The sequence below is a fragment of the Piliocolobus tephrosceles genome, chromosome 4 (assembly GCF_002776525.5).
Source record: "Piliocolobus tephrosceles isolate RC106 chromosome 4, ASM277652v3, whole genome shotgun sequence".
NCBI lineage: Eukaryota > Metazoa > Chordata > Mammalia > Primates > Cercopithecidae > Piliocolobus > Piliocolobus tephrosceles.
The window spans coordinates 177,275,656-177,290,876 of record NC_045437.1 but is presented as its reverse complement, the minus strand read 5'-3'; the positions used below and the strand labels follow the sequence as shown (position 1 = coordinate 177,290,876).

Below are 15,221 nucleotides of genomic sequence, written 5' to 3'. Positions count from 1 at the left end.
AAAAATAAATAATAAAAAATAAAAAAAAGATCGGGCACGGTGGTTCACGCCTATAATCCCAGCACTTTGGGAGGCCAAGGTGGGCAGATCATGAGGTCAGGAGTTTAAGACCAACCTGGCAATAGGGTGAAATCCCATCTCTACTAAAAATACATAATTACCCAGGTATGGTGACGCGTGCCTGTAGTCCCAGCTAGCCAGGTGACTGAGGCAGGAGAATTGCTTGAACCCGGGAGGCAGGGATTGCAGTGAGGCAAGATTGTGCCACTGCACTCCAGTCTGAGTGACAGAGCGAGACTCTGTCTCAAAACAAAAAACAAACAAACAAAAAAAACTAGCTAGGCCTGGTGGCACATGCCTGTAATCCCAGCTACTCAGGAGGCAGAGGTTGCAGAGAGCCGGGATCGCACCACTGCACTCCAGCCCGGATGACAGAACAAGACTCCTTCTCAACAACAAAAAAGGTGCTATGTCACCTGTGTCTTCCCTCCTCAATGCATCATACTTCAGGCCCAATTGCTGTTCCACTTCCTTATCCCTCCTCACTCCCCCTTCCCAAATAAGTCTGGGAGAATAAAAAATCTGAGAGCCAAGAGATAAGATGAGAGAAAGGGTCACAGATATCTCCTGCCCACTCCTCTTCAGGGTTGAGCGCAGCAGGACATACCTCTGCTTGTGCCTCCGCCTCTTCCACTGCTGGGGACACCTGCGCCTGCACCATGAAACAGCATGACCAAGATGGGGGATCCCCCAGCAGCTCTTCTCCCTCTCTGCTAAGCAAAGGCCAATCTTCCTTGCCTGAGAGGAGTCTAGCCTTTTCCCAGCCTTTTCTGCCTTCCTTTTCCTTCATTTTGGAGTATCCTTCCCCTCCCTCTCCTCTCTGGCTATGCCTTTCTCAGTCTCAAGTCTAAGCTCCTTTTACCTTCATTGTGACCAGGCCCAAGTTTCTGCCTCTATGCCCCACCAAGCCTCTTTCTTTCCTGAGCCAGGGTCCCACTGATGTCGGTCCTGACCCCTGTGGCCTCCTGAAGAGGGCAGAAGGAGCCCATCCAGATGGAACCCAGTGTTTTTCACCGCTGCCCCTCGCCTTGGGCACTCAACAAATCCTGATGTGAGCATCTGTGGCTTGGCCCAAGTTAGGCCCAGCCAGGTCAGGAAGAGCCCATCCGCAGTGCCTGCCCTCGGCGTCACGGGTTTACTGGGTGCCATGGGGGCCTGCACGGCCTTCTTTGGAGCTGCTGTGAATGAGGAAGCACATGTGGGCCTGCTCAGGGCCTTGGCCAGCGTGTGCACCGGAAGGGCTCTTCAGTCCAAAATCTTCCTCTTCTTTCCTGCTTTCAGTTCCAGAAGGGGCCATTCTCTTGTTCACCTCTGGGCAGTTCCCTCTGCCTGGAATAAGCCCCACTACCCTCCATCCCACAGCTTCCACGTGCTCAGCTGACCCTTTCTCGGCTTGGCTTCAGAAGCCACTTCTAGGAGTCATCCCTGGCCCCCAAGTCCGAAGTGACTGACATGTGCCTGGGCTCCCACACTTCTGCTTGTGCCCACTCCAGCCCTTCTCACCCTGCATGTCATCATCAATGTGAGGTTCTGTTTCCTTGTCTGTTCCCCCTCGCCCCGGTCTATATTCTCTTTTAGAGCAGAAACTGTGTCGGGGTCCTCACTGGGCCCTCCCCGGATGCCTTTGTAGTCTGAATGACACAGTACCTGGCGTACCGGTGCTGGCCAGATGGCTTAGGCTGTTAGCCTCTGAGGAAGGGATGGATCCTGCAAGGACAGAAGCAGATGGGGAGTGGGAGGCGAGGCAAGTTTAGTGACACCACACTCCCTCGCCCATCCAGGAACCCCTGGGCTCCAAGCAGGTCTGAATGAATGGATGTGGGGCAGGAGCAGGGACCTCAGTAACTGCACTCACTTACCTGGGTTGGAAGAAACTGGCTCTGTGGTCGGACTTAGACTGCCGAGGCCTCCTGAAACAGATCATCTGAGGCTGAGGGGTGCACAGCCTCCTACTGTTCCATCTCCCTCTCTTCTTCCCTACATCTGTGTGTCTTTCTCCCTACCCCATTCCCCACCCCTCACTCCCAACCATTCACCTATTTTTTCTTTCAAGGCACATTAGACTCAGCCAGGCTGAAAAAAAAATCCTTAGATGAGCTCAGCTTTGGTGAGTCCTGAGAGCTCCTGCTCCAGCCGCAGTCCCAGGCCCCTGAGGTTAAGGCTAAATTGGCATAGAGCTCCTCTCGCCCTTCCTAAGTTCCTAGGCCTACACGCTGGAGTAGAGCCATGTTTGGTCTTACCCTGAGAGCTAGAGGTCTGAGTCGTTGTGAGCTGGGAGTTGTGGCCTGCAAGAGAAAGCAAAACACATAGCTTGGTAAGTCCCCTGCCTAGCACAGAGCCTAGAGAGGATCCCTCAGAAAGCCTTCTGGCACCGCCTGGGCAACATAGCAAGACCCTGTCTCTTTAAAAAGGTTTTGTTTTTCTTTCTGTTTTTTTAATTCTTCAGGCATAGTAGTGCACACCTGGAGTCCTATCTACTCAGGAGGCTGAAGTGGGAGGATTGTTTGAGCCCAGAAGGGTGAGGCTGGCTTCAGCAGGCTATGGTTGCACCACTACACTCCAGCCTGGGCAACAGACAGAGACCCTATCTCAACAAAAAAAAAGAAAAGAAAAGAAAACACTGTTCAGGTGCGGTGGTTCACGCCTGTAATCCCAGCACTTAGGGAGGCCAAGGGGGGTGGATCATGTGAAGTCAGGAGTTCAAGACTAGCCCGGCCAACATGGTGAAACCCTGCCTCTACTAAAAATACAAAAAGTAGCTGGCCTGATGGTGCACACCTGTAATACCAGCTGCTTGGGAGGCTGAGGAATGAGAATCGCTTGAACCCGGGAGGTGGAGGTTGCAGTGAGCTGAGATCATGCCATTGCACTCCAGCCTGGGCGACATCTCAAAAAAAAAAAAAAAAAAGAAAAGAAAAGAAAACAGAAAAAACCCTTTTGGCTTTCTAAGCCTACCATGCTAGAAGGCAGACACACTAGGCAGAGGGCTAAAGGGTGCGGGCTGTAGCTCATGGTGCTGGCTTCCTCCGAGACTGTGACTCAGTAGCAACATCACCACTACCTCATGGCTCAGGGTCCTGAAGTCCTTCCCTGGCTCTTCAATCTAACATGGGCATTTTACCAACCTGATGCGGGGTCAGGGGAAGGTTATTTTAAACTAGTGACATTTCTAAGGAAGGACAGAGGACCTGCCACACCTTGACAAGGAAGGGCCCAGGACTCCAGGTCCATAGGCTAATGTTTACGCTAAGCTACTGTCACCCTAGTCCTGCCCCCAAGGAAGGGGCTAAGAGATGGGAAGATGAGTGAGATGGGGATGGGGATTAGGGCTTGTATCTTGGCTGGAGGTAGGGGCCTGTGCAGGAAGTAAGTTCTGAGGTATATATAGGAAGCAGGGAAACTCTAGCCTGAGCAACCCATTCACTTTTACAGGCAGAGGATACATAGGAAATGGTTGTTATTGACCAAACCCAGAGAGGGGTCAGTCACCAAGAGTCCCCAGTCAGAAGCCCTCACTGGCTTCTTTGTATGTACAAGTGTGTCTGCAGGGCTCTATGCAAATATGAGTGCATGCTCGTGTGCCCTGTGTGTGTCCTGCTGTGTATGTGGAACCTGAAAGGTCAGGTTGTATTTGCTCATTTTCCACAATGAAATCATTCTTGAAACCTGTGAACAATGTGAAAGGAAAACAACGTGGGGAAGTGGAGCCGCCCAACTGGGTTCCCGTCCCTCTGATTGAGTGGGGACTGAAGCCCCTGGCCTGGCTCTGCTGCTCCCTTGGCCTCTCAGCATCAGGGGAGCATTCAGCGCAGGCCTGGGTGGACAGAGGCGGCTGGGTGCCAGAGGTCCACCCCTGCCTGTGGCAGCCTGCTGCTGTGCTTATTTTCCTTAAGCCACTGCCTTCCTCCATGGGGCTATCATTTGGATAGTGTAGAATTAATTGTTTCCAAGTGCAAAATTGCCAAACCCTGGGCCATGTTTTTCTAGATCACCATTTCTGAGAGTCCCATTCCCTTGTTGCGGGGAGGGGGATGGTCAAGAGGGAAGTTAAAATTTACAGGAAGCCCAGGCTAGAGAAAACCTTTTCTAGCTGGGGATGACCCTGGGAGAATCTTTTTAACCCAAGGCATGAACTGAAAACATCTATCAGTTACTAATCCAGCATATCTAATGTACTTTTTTTTTCTTTTTTTTGAGATAGTTTCTCTCTTGGTCACCCAGGCTGGAGTGCAGTGGCACGATCTCAGCTCACTGCAACCTCCGCCTCCTGGGCTCAAGCGATTCTCCTGCCTCAGCCTCCTGAGTAGCTGGGATTACAGGCTCCTGCCACCACGCCCGGCTAATTTTTATATTTTTAGTAGAGATGGGGTTTCACCATGTTGGCCAGGCTGGTCTCAAACTCCTGACGTCAGGTGATCCATCCGCCTCAGCCTCCCAAAGTGCTGGGATTACAGGCGTGAGCCACCACGCCCGGCCTAATGTACTATCTAAATACTGTAAGGTTATAACTTAATTTTTGGTGGGAAGGCACAAGGAACTGCCCTTCTGCATTTATCTAGAAAGAAAACTATTCAGTGGCTTAGGAGGAGTTCCAAAGTCACAAGCTTCAAGACCCACTAGCCGGCTCTTGCCTTGCCTCTTGCCCCTCCCACTACCCAAACTTCTTGTCACCAACAAAGATTCCTCTGTGAGTAGGGGAGGGACTTAGCAAGCATCTGTATCTACAGCAGAGGGTGTCTCTGACCACGGGGCCTGCAGACGCCCAAAGAGCTCTAGCCCCAGGAATTTCTGATTTCTCTGGTTTCCCCTCTCTAATCCTGTCTGCGTTATCCCCTTCTGGTCTATCTCCACACACCCCCCTCCCCATTTCCCTCAGAAGCATAGTTTAGTGGTTAAAATCGTGGGTGTTAATGGAGCCCGGCAAGCCTGAGTTCAAGTCCTGGCGTTGTCGCGTCTGGCCTAGACCTCAGTTTTCTTTCAAGTGCAAGTGACCAGCCTGGGCAACATGGTAAAACCTTGCTCTACAAAAAATACAAAAATTAACCAGGTGTGGTGGCGTGTGCCTGTAGCCCCCAGCTACACAGGAGGGTAAGGCAGGAGGATTGCTTGAGCCCAGGAGGTCAAGGCTGCAGTGAGCCATGATCACGCCACTGCACTCCGGCCTGGGCAACGGAGCAACCCTGTCTCAAAAATAACTAAGTAAAATGCAAGTGGTATTAGTACCTTGCAAATTGTTATGAGGGAAGCAAAATGCATATGAAGCACTTAACTCAGTACCTGACAAGCTCAGTGAAGGCCAGACACTTTTGTTTTTGCCCCATTCTCTCAAATCCTCCAGGTCTCAAGTCTGCCCTGCCTCTGGGTATCCATAGTCAAGTCCCTTTATGGGCCTGAATATGCTCAGGATTCCTCAGTCCATCAAGATGAAGGAGCCAGGAAGAGAGGTTAGGAAACTCAGGGGGAGGTGTTAGCGGCTTAGGTAGAGCTGACACAGGGCATTTGAGAGCCCTGGCACTTGCCTGGGAGAAAACAGTGTGTAGGGAGGCTGGGAAAAGTCTATGCCTGTGAAAATGCCACCTCATGAGCCTCACCTGCAGTTTCCACAACAGCCTAGACCCCCAGCCCGAGAACTGTGACTCTGTCATGGAGGGGGTAGAAGGGGATGGGGACAATCAGAGTTTTGTCCTCCAGCCCATGGGCTTTTAGAGAAATGCCTGACCTCTCCAGGAGGCAGTGTTCTGGTACTCAGGCCTCTTACCCACCACCAATGGGGGGCCACCACCCCTCCCTATCCGAACCCTCTTGCGCACTCTTTCTGCTGCTTTGAGCACAGAGGACTTGTAGAGGGTGAGGTGGGGGCAGGGCAGAGATGGTCAAAGGGAAGTTGCTGCCCTGTGAGTCAGAATGTCCTGGACTCATCATGATTCCCAGCATCTGCTCCCTGATGCGAGGACCCCTATGAGTGGCTTCACAACTCATTGGCTGGCAAAGCCTGTCGGAGAGGTGCGGTTTCCGTGTAGCCTCCTCTGGAGGTCATCTCCTCTAGCCCCCTGGATGTGAGAATATTATGCACATCCTCCTTGGTGAACAGTTCTTTGTGTCTAACCTGAGTCCCTCTTGCTGTGATTTAAGTTTAAAATCAACATTGGGAATTCCTAGGCTGCTACTCCTCATGTGAAAGGAGAGAACAGATCCCCTGTGAAGCCCAAGGTACAGAGGATTTGTCTTAGAACAGTTGATAGAGGGGCCGTAGTCAGCCCTTCCCGAAGATCAGAGGGTGAGCGTCAGGAGTAGCCTGAGCACATCCTAGAAGAAGCTTTGGGCCTGGGTCTCACACGAACACAGCTCCCTCCCACGATTCAGGAGGCCAGCCTCTATGGGGAGCCCAGCTCCCCCAGGGCAATTTCCCACAAGAGGGTTTAACCATAGCTCCATTTTACCCCTGCCTGGTAATCAGGACCCCCAATCCAACTGATCCCCTTCATGAAAAGGCTCCGGAATTTCCCCTGGGCACAGTCCCTGGATGGAAAGCATGTGTATTCTGAGAAAGGGACTGACGCCTAGAATGGCCAGCTGTGGAGAGGAACTGCTGTGGAAAAGTGGCAGGTGCCTCTTACCTCGGAACAGGAGGAAGCCCAGGATCACCCAGCACAGCTGCATGGCTCCTGCGGTGCCCATGTCAGCTGGATATGTGGCGGGCAGGCAGCAGCTCAGTGGAGGCTCTGTCCATAGTGGAGAAGAGAGAGGGAGAGCTGGGGCGGGGTGGGGGTGGGGACTGGCTCTCCAGGAGCTTCCTGTCAAAAGAATAGAAGGAAACACATTGGGACCAGCTCCAGGCGCCCTGCTCAGCCATGTCCAGATGAGGATGTGAGGCTGCAGCAGCAACTGTGCCTGCCCAGCGTGGCTTCTAGTGCCTATGCACAATGACTAACCATGGTAACCTGGCCCCATCCCCATTCTCTTCCCTTCTGAGGGATCCATCAGGTTCCACCACAGACCGCCTGGGGGTTTTTCTGGAATCTAACACCAATCCCGCCCAGTACTGTTTCAGACCAGGTTCTCCTTTCCCATGATTCAGCCTGGAAGCCCAGCCCACCAGCCGCCCATGCTCCCTGGCCTCTGAATTCTCCACATTCCTCTCCGTCCTCAGGGATCCCAGTGCAGATAGGACTCCCTACATCTTTCAGAGAGGCCCAACATGCATGATGATTATTCCTTTTTTACTTTTTTTTAAAGAGATGGGGTCTTGCTATATTGCCCAGTCTGTTTCAAACTCCTGGGTTCAAGTGATCCTCCTGCCTCAGCCTCACAAGTAGCTGGGACTTCAGGCACGTGCCACCATGCCTGGTATTGTTGTTATTAATAGAAACGCAAGAGTACCTATTTGAAGCACTCCTCCCTCTGCACCCTCACTAGGGTGAGGTGTCCCCTGTCCTCAGCATCCGGCAGCACTCATCCTTATCCCAGGATTCTCTTTCTTACAGACTACGAGCCAGCATTGTGACTTTTTTCAGTATTCTTTGGACCTGGCACAATGCCTGCCACATAGCAGGTGCCCAGCACATATTTACTGAACTAAACTCAAAAGATTTAAGGTCAGGGCTGCACAGTGGCTCATGCCTACAATCCAGCACTTTGAGAGGTTGAGGCAGAGGATTTCTTGAGGCCAGGAGTTTGAGACCAGACTAGGCAACACAGAAAGACCCTGTCTCTACAAAAAAAAAAAAAAAAAAAAAAAAATTTAATTAGCCAGGCATGGTGGTGCATGCCTGTAGTCCTAGCTACTCATGAGGCTAAGGTGAGAGGACCTCCTCAGCCCAAGAGTTCAAGGCTGCAGTGAGCTATGATCAGAGTGAGACTCCATCACTGAAATTTAAAAAAAAAAAGGATTCGAAAGCAGAGGAATGTTACAAACAATCCTACCTCCTTAATATTAATTACATTATTGTTATTAATTTCCTTCCAGTCTATTTGCCTTCCAGTCTTTGACAATATGCATATACATATACAATCATTTATATGATTGGTATCCTTTTTTCTTTCCTTTTTTTTTTTTTTTTGAGACAGAATCTCTCACTGTTACCCATATTGGAGTGCAGTGCAAGATCTCTGCTCACTGCAGCCTCCGCCTCCTGGGTTCAAGCCATTTTCATGCCTCAACCTCCAGCGCAGCTGGGACTGCAGGCTAATGCCACCAAGTCTGGCTAATTTTTGTATTTTCAGTAGAGACAGGGTTTCACCATGTTGGCCAGGCTGGTCTCGAACTCCTGACCTCAAATGATCCTCCTGCGTTGGTCTCCCAAAGTGCTGGGATTACAGGCATGAGCTACCATGCCTAGCCCTTTTTTCTTTATTTTTTAAATATTTTATTATGAAGCAGTCACAAGAAAAGTTGGAAGTACATTACATAGAACTTTTTTCCCTGAACTGTTTCAGAGTAAATTGTCAACAGGATGCCCCATCACCCCGAATAGTTTAGTGTGTATTTCCTACAAGGGACAGTCTCCTACATAATCACAATACAGCCATCAAAATTAGGAAATTAACATAAATATATTAATATCATCTAATCTTCAGATCCTATTCAAATTTTGGCAGTTGTTTCAATAATGTTCTTTATAGCAAAAGGATCCTGTCCAGAATTACTCATTGAAAGTCTCTTCCGTCTCCTTCAATCCGGAATACCTCAGCCTTTCCTTGATTTTCATGACCTAAACACTTTTGAAGGTTACAGTCCAGTTATTTTCTAGAAGGTCTCTTAATTTTGGTTTCTCTGATGTTTCCTCATGATAAGATTTAGGTTATCTATATTGACAGTGACGTCGAAGAAGCAATGTTGAGCCCCTCTCTTCGCATCCTATCAAATAATGCAAGATTTTTTTCCTTTTTTTTAAGAGACAGAGTCTCAGGGCTGGGTGTGATGGCTCATGCCTGTAATCCAGCACTTTGGGAGGCCACGGAGGGAGGATTGCTTGAGCTCAGGAGTTTGAGACCAGCCTGGGCAACATGGCAAAACCTTGTCTCTGCTAAAAGTAGAAAAATTAGCTAAGTTTGGCCGTACTTGCCTGTAGTCCCGGCTACTCAGGAGGCTGGGATGGGGAGGATGGCTTGAACCTGGGAGGCAGAGGTTTCAGTGAGCCAAGATTGTGCCACTGCACTCCAGTCTGGATGACAGAGCCAGACCCTGACTCAAAAGAGAAAAAAAAGAGAGGAGGTTCTGGCTCTGTCACCCAGACTAGAGTGCAATGGCGCAATCTCACCTCACTGAAGCCTTGAACTCCTGGGCTCAAGTGACCTTCCTGCCTCAGCCTCCTGAATTGCTGGGATTACAGGCGTGAGCCACAATGCCTGGCTCAATTTTTTTTTTTTTTTTTTTTCTGCGATGGAGTCTCATTCTGTCACCGAGGCTGGAGTGCAGTGGCATGATCTCAGCTCACTGCAACCTCCGCCTCTCAGGCTTAAGCAATTCTCCTGCCTCAGCCTCCTGAGTAGCTAGGATTGCAGGTATACACCATCACGCCTGACTAATTTTTGTGTTTTTAGTAGAGATGGTGTTTCACCATGTTGGCCATGCTGGTCTTGATCTCTTGACTTTGTGATCTGCCCGCCTCAACCTCCCAAGGTGCTTGAATTACAGGTGTGAGCCACCGCGCCTGGCCCCGGCCCTGGCTCTATTTTTATTTTTATTTTTATTTTTTAAATTTTTTTTCAAGAGCGAGTCTTACTATGTCACCCAGGCTGGCCTCGTACCCATTGTACTCCTCATACTCCTCATACTCCCCCTGCCTCAGCCTCCTGAGTAGCTGGGACTACTGGTGCACACACCGCCCCGGCGTGCATGATTTGGATTTGTTCCGTTACTGAGGAGGTTTGCTTTAATCATAAAGTGGTATCTGCCACTGTATTAGTTTCCTGTGGCTACTGTAACAAATTACCACAAACTGGTGGCTTAAAACAATAGACATTCAGACCTTTATTCTGTCACAGTTCTAGGGGTTAGAAGTCAAAATTGAGGTGTCAGCTGCACCACAGTTGCTCCCAACGCTCTAGGAGAGAATCATACTTTGCCTCCTTCAGCCGCTGGGGATTGTTGAGCATTCCTTGGTGTCCCTTGACTTGTAGTGCAGCATTATCACCTGCGCCTCTATCTTCACATCACATCACTTCCTCTGTGTCTTCTCTCTGGGTGTCTCTCAGAAGGACACTTGTCATTGAATTTAAGGCCTGTCTGGATAATCTAAGATGATCTCAAGATTTTTTTTTTTCCCCTTTTTTTTTTTTTTTTTTAGACAGAGTCTCACTCCGTCGCCCAGACTGGAGTGTAGTGGCGCTCTGGCACAATCTCGGCTCACTGCAAGCTCCACCTCCCGAGTTCACTGCAGTCTCCTGCCTCAGTCACCCAAGTAGCTGGGACTACAGGTGCCCCCCACCATGCCTGGCTAATTTTTTGTATTTTTAGTAGAAACAGGTTTTCACTGTGTTAGCCAGGACGGTCTCGATCTCCTGACCTCATGATCTGCCCGCCTTGGCCTCCCAAAGTGCTGGGATTACAGGCGTGAGCCACTACACCCGGCCCTTTTTTTTCTTTTGAGACAGGGTCTGGCTCTGTCACCCAGGCTGGAGTGCAGTGGTGAGATCTCGGCTCACTGCAACCTCTGCCTCTCAGGCTCAAGCAATCCTCCCACCTCAGCCTCCCGAGTAGCTGGGACCACAGGCACACATCACTATACCCGGCTAATTTTTGTACTTTGTTTTGTTTTGTAGAGATGGGGTTTTGCCATGTTGCCCAGGCTGGTCTTGAACTCCTGGGCTCAAGTGATCCACCTCCCTCGGCCTCCCAGAGTGCTGGGATTCTTAACTTAATTACATCTGCAAAGATTTATTTTATTTTTTTTTCTTTTCAGGCAGAGTCTTGTTCTCTTGGCCAGGCTGCTGGAGTACAGTGGCATGATCTCCGCTCACTACAACCTCCGCCTCCCGAGTTCAAGTGATTCTCCCACCTCAGCCTCCTGAGTAGCTGGGATTACAGACACATGCCACCAAGCCTGGCTGATTTTTGTATTTTTAGTAGTGACGGGGTTTTACCACGTTGTCCAGGCTGATCTCAAACTCCTGGCCTCAAGTGATCCACCCATCTCAGCCTCCCAAAGTGCTGGGATTACAGGCTTGAGCCACCGCGCCCGGCCTCCAGATACACCTTGTGCTTCACCTGCCCCAGCCCTGGAATCAGCTATTTCTTTTTTTTTTTTTTGAGACGGAGTCTCGCTCTGTCGCCCAGGCTGGAGTGCAGTGGCCGGATCTCAGCTCACTGCAAGCTCCGCCTCCCGGGTTCCCGCCATTCTCCTGCCTCAGCCTCCAGCCAGTAGCTGGGACTACAGGCATCCGCCACCTCGCCCGGCTAGATTTTTGTATTTTTAGTAGAGACGGGGTTTCACCGTGTTAGCCAGGATGGTCTCGATCTCCTCACCTCGTGATCCGCCCGTCTCGGCCTCCCAAAGTGCTGGGATTACAGGCTTGAGCCACCACGCCCGGCCAGAATCAGCTATTTCTTTAAGGGGCCTTCATTCCTTTTGGCGCAAATGGTATTTAGAAACTGAGGGCCAGGCACAGTGGCTCACGCCTGCAATCCCAACAATTTGGGAGACGTAGGCATGAGGATCGATTTAGCTCAGAAGTTTGAGATCAGCCTGGGCAACATGGTGAGATATCGTCTGTACAAAAAAAAAATTTTAATTACCCAGGCATGGTGGTGTGAGCCTGTAGTCCCAGCTACTCAGGAAGCTGAGGTGGGAGGATCACTTGAGCCTGGGAGGTCTAGGCTGCAGTTAGCTGAGATCAAGCCACTGCACTCCAGCCTGGGCCACAGACCCTGTCTCAAAAAAAACCAAATTTTTTCAAAGGAAAGAAACCGAGGTCTGAATTGTCAGTGTGCTCGTTGGTGCTAGGGGATAGCGTCTCTAAGGCCCTCCTCTGACTGCCATGATCCTTAAATATTACTTATTGGATCACTCCCCTTGCACTAACCAAGCTCCCATTTCTGCTCCCATTCCTTCCCTACCATGTGGATGCCTTCCTCACCCTCTCCCCTGTCCTCATTTGAAGTGCACAATTCAGTGGCTTTTTTTTTTTTTTTTTTGAGACAGTCTCCTCCCTCTGTTGCCCAGGCTGGAGTGCAGCGGCGCAGTCTCAGCTCACTGCAACCTCTCCTCCTGGGTTCAAGCTATTCTGCCTCAGCCTCCAGAGTAGCTGGGATTACAGACATGTCACCAAGCCTGGCTATTTTTTGTATTTTTTAGTAGAGACAGGGTTTCACCATCAGGCTGGTGTCGAACTCCTGACCTCAGGTGATCCACCCACCTTGTGCTGGGATTACAGGCCTGAGTCACCACACCAGCCTCAGTGGTTTTTGTTTTTGTTTTTGTTTTTTGTCTTTGAGACGGAGTCTCTCTCTGTTGCCCAGACTGGAGTGCAGTGGTGTGATCTCGGCTCACTGCAAGCTCCGCCTCCTGGGTTCACACCATTCCCCTGCCTCAGCCTTCCAAGTAGCTGGGACTACAGGCACCCGCCACCACACCTGGCTAATTTTTTGTATCTTTAGTAGAGACAGCGTTTCACCATATTAGCCAGGATGGTCTCAATCTCCCGACCTTGTGATCCGCCTGCCTCGGCCTCCCAAAGTGCTGGGATTACAGGCGTGAGCCACCACACCCAGCTGTCTCAGTGGTTTGAATATATTTAGAGAGTTATTCACCCATCCCAAATAAAACCAATTTTATAACATTTCCATTACCCTAAAAAGAAACCTCACACTCCTTACAGACCTATAGCTTTTTACAAGGCTAGAAGTGGGGTGTGGTAGAGGAAAGCAGCCTTTGCTCCTTACTTCCCCAACTCTAGCCCAGAGTTTCCAATGACCTCAAAAGTTAGCCGCCTCTCAGACCTGCCCTGAGTCTATCATGGCAACCCCACTCTGGCCTGCTCAGGATGTTCCCACAGGCCCCTGTCCTTCAGCTCCCTCTGCAGACTCCTCAGCCTCCCTGCCTTTGGTGGTGATAGAGTGAAAGAAGGGTTGCTCTTTGCCTTCCTCTGGCCAGCAAAGCCACTTTCACCCTCCCCTGGAGAGGTGGAAAGGAAAAGTGACCCTAGTGTCTGGAGCTGGATCAGGTGCCTCCTGCCCAGCGCAGTGATGGTAGGGAGGACCCCAGAGTCTTTATTTTTGGTTGCAGAGCTTGAGCCTCAGAAGTCAGGGCATGTGTTCTCTATGACATAAGAGCAGATTCTTGATCATTATAGCCCCCTCCAGCCAACCTAAGAGGCTCTGTGACAACACAATCCAGAAAGAGACAGCGGGAGCAAGGCAGTGAGCATTCTGTCATGGCTCAGAAGTGCCCTCCTGCAAGTGAAGGACGCTCTGCTTGCTCTATGCTTCCAGGATTAAGAACAGATATGTATGTATTGTGGAGTGAGAGGGTACGTTCCTCCAGGTTCCACTTGTATCAGCAAACTTTTGTTCTTTATTAGAAACCCCGCTGGGCGTGGTGGCTCACGCCTGTAATCCCTGCACTTTGGGAGGCTGAGGTGGGCAGATCACGAGGTCAGGAGATCGAGACCATCCTGGCCAACATGGTGAAACCCTGTCTCTACTAAAAAAAAAAAAAAATACAAAAAATTAGCCAGGTGTGGTGGCGGGTGCCCACTGGGACTCAAGTAGTAGTCCCAGCTACTTGGGAGGTTGAGGCAGGAGAATGGCGTGGACCCGGGAGGCGGAGCTTGCAGTGAGCTGAGATCATACCACTGCACTCCAGCCTGGGCCACAGAGCAAGACTCCATCTCAGGAAAAAAAAAAAGAAACTCCCATGGTTCTCAAGGAATGAGACATGGTCCCTGGAATCACTTGAACCCGGGAGGTGGAGGTTGCAATGAGCTGAGATTTTGTCATTTCACTCCAGCCTGGGTGACAGAACATGACTCAATCTCAAAAAAACGAGAGACATGGTTCCTGGAAAAATGAGCCCCCACACACCTGTAACATAAGATAAAGTGTGATAAACGTTAGGAGAGTGTAAGAAACATTATGCTGTAAGGCTTAAGGAAAAGAAAGCAGGTTACTCAAGTACAGGGCTGAAAAATTCATCCCTAGAGGAGGCCACACTTGACCTAAGCTGTAACAGATGTTTAAGGTTTAGACGGCAGGAATGGGCAGGCAGCTCACAGCAGTGGTGGGGAAGTGACACAGAAGGCTGGGGCTGTAGTCTGGTCCCAGAAGTTCCACCTCTCAGAAGCCCTTTAGGAGATAGATCCAGGATTAATGAGGGAGGGAAAGGGAAGAAGTAGTTATCAGAAGGATCAAAAACTGGGCTTTTGGACACAGGGACAGGCGCCCCAGTGGAGGTATCTGCTAGAGCAATGGCAAATGTGTCTTCAGGAGGCAGGAGGAGAAAAGCAGTGGCCGAAGTTCAGGACCCATGGCAGAGTCCAGATTCCCTCTGGCTGAAGTCTAAATGGACCAAGATGGGAAGCAGAGGATGAGCAGAGTCTTTGATCCCGTTGGGAGGGGCTCAGCCAGGGACTTCAAGGTCAGCCAGCAATAGATCCCACTTACTTAGCAGATCAGGTCAGCAGCCCAAGGATCTGGGCTCAAGTGAACTTGGAGGTCTGCGTGGGGGCCCTGGATGTCAGGATGTGGGACAGCTCGGCTGAGAAACAGGGAACCAGGATGCTACATTCTGCTTCATCCTGGATCAAGACTGATTTGTTTTTCTAAGACCACCAGAGTGGGCACAAAAGAACCAGCGAGTAGGCAAGGCTAAAAGCAAAACTGCAAATTTATTCTTTGGTCATCTAGCTTCAGGGACCGGAGCTGGGTTGGGGGGAGTTTCTAATACAGTCCCGACAAGAGTGGGGGCTGAGAAAGCCCACCCCCGGCGCATCTGCTGGGAGCGACTTTTCTAGGAGTGGAAGGGCAATAGGCGGGGCACGGGCACGTCGGGGGAGGGGGGCTCCGCAGGTGCCACCAGGTAAATCTTGGTCTCCTCGGATTGACATCACCTGGTGCATGCCTGATTAATCTTCACCTTCCCGGGCGTCAGCTGCATTCTCGCACACACGGGAAGAATTGGTGGTGAAGAAGAACCCGGAAGTGAACCATCCTGCCTCCGTTC

The 15,221-nt window shown here is 50.5% G+C and overlaps 1 protein-coding gene across 1 annotated transcript; it reads right to left on the bottom strand.

Moving 5' to 3' along the window:
- Nucleotides 1–641: 641 nt before the first annotated feature.
- On the bottom strand, nt 642–6,791 carry LOC111528450 (endothelial cell-specific chemotaxis regulator). The gene is made up of 5 exons (XM_026454492.2): nt 6,678–6,791; nt 2,301–2,345; nt 1,920–1,970; nt 1,708–1,767; nt 642–712 (listed from the first exon to the last, which is right to left on the bottom strand). The coding sequence occupies exons 1-5, from the start codon at nt 6,736–6,738 to the stop codon at nt 642–644; spliced, it is 288 nt and encodes a 95-aa protein (XP_026310277.2). The 5' UTR covers nt 6,739–6,791.
- Nucleotides 6,792–15,221: the final 8,430 nt, after the last annotated feature.

What these genes read in the sequence shown, in the direction of transcription:
- LOC111528450 (XM_026454492.2), bottom strand. Translation starts at nt 6,738, where the DNA reads ATGGGCACCGCAGGAGCCATGCAGCTGTGCTGGGTGATCCTGGGCTTC. An exon ending in GGGCTTCCTCCTGTTCCGAG is followed by an intron (nt 2,346 to 6,677) that starts GTAAGAGGCACC and finishes TTTCTCTTGCAG; the next exon opens with GCCACAACTCCCAGCTCACA. An exon ending in TCAGACCTCTAGCTCTCAGG is followed by an intron (nt 1,971 to 2,300) that starts GTAAGACCAAAC and finishes GATCTGTTTCAG; the next exon opens with GAGGCCTCGGCAGTCTAAGT.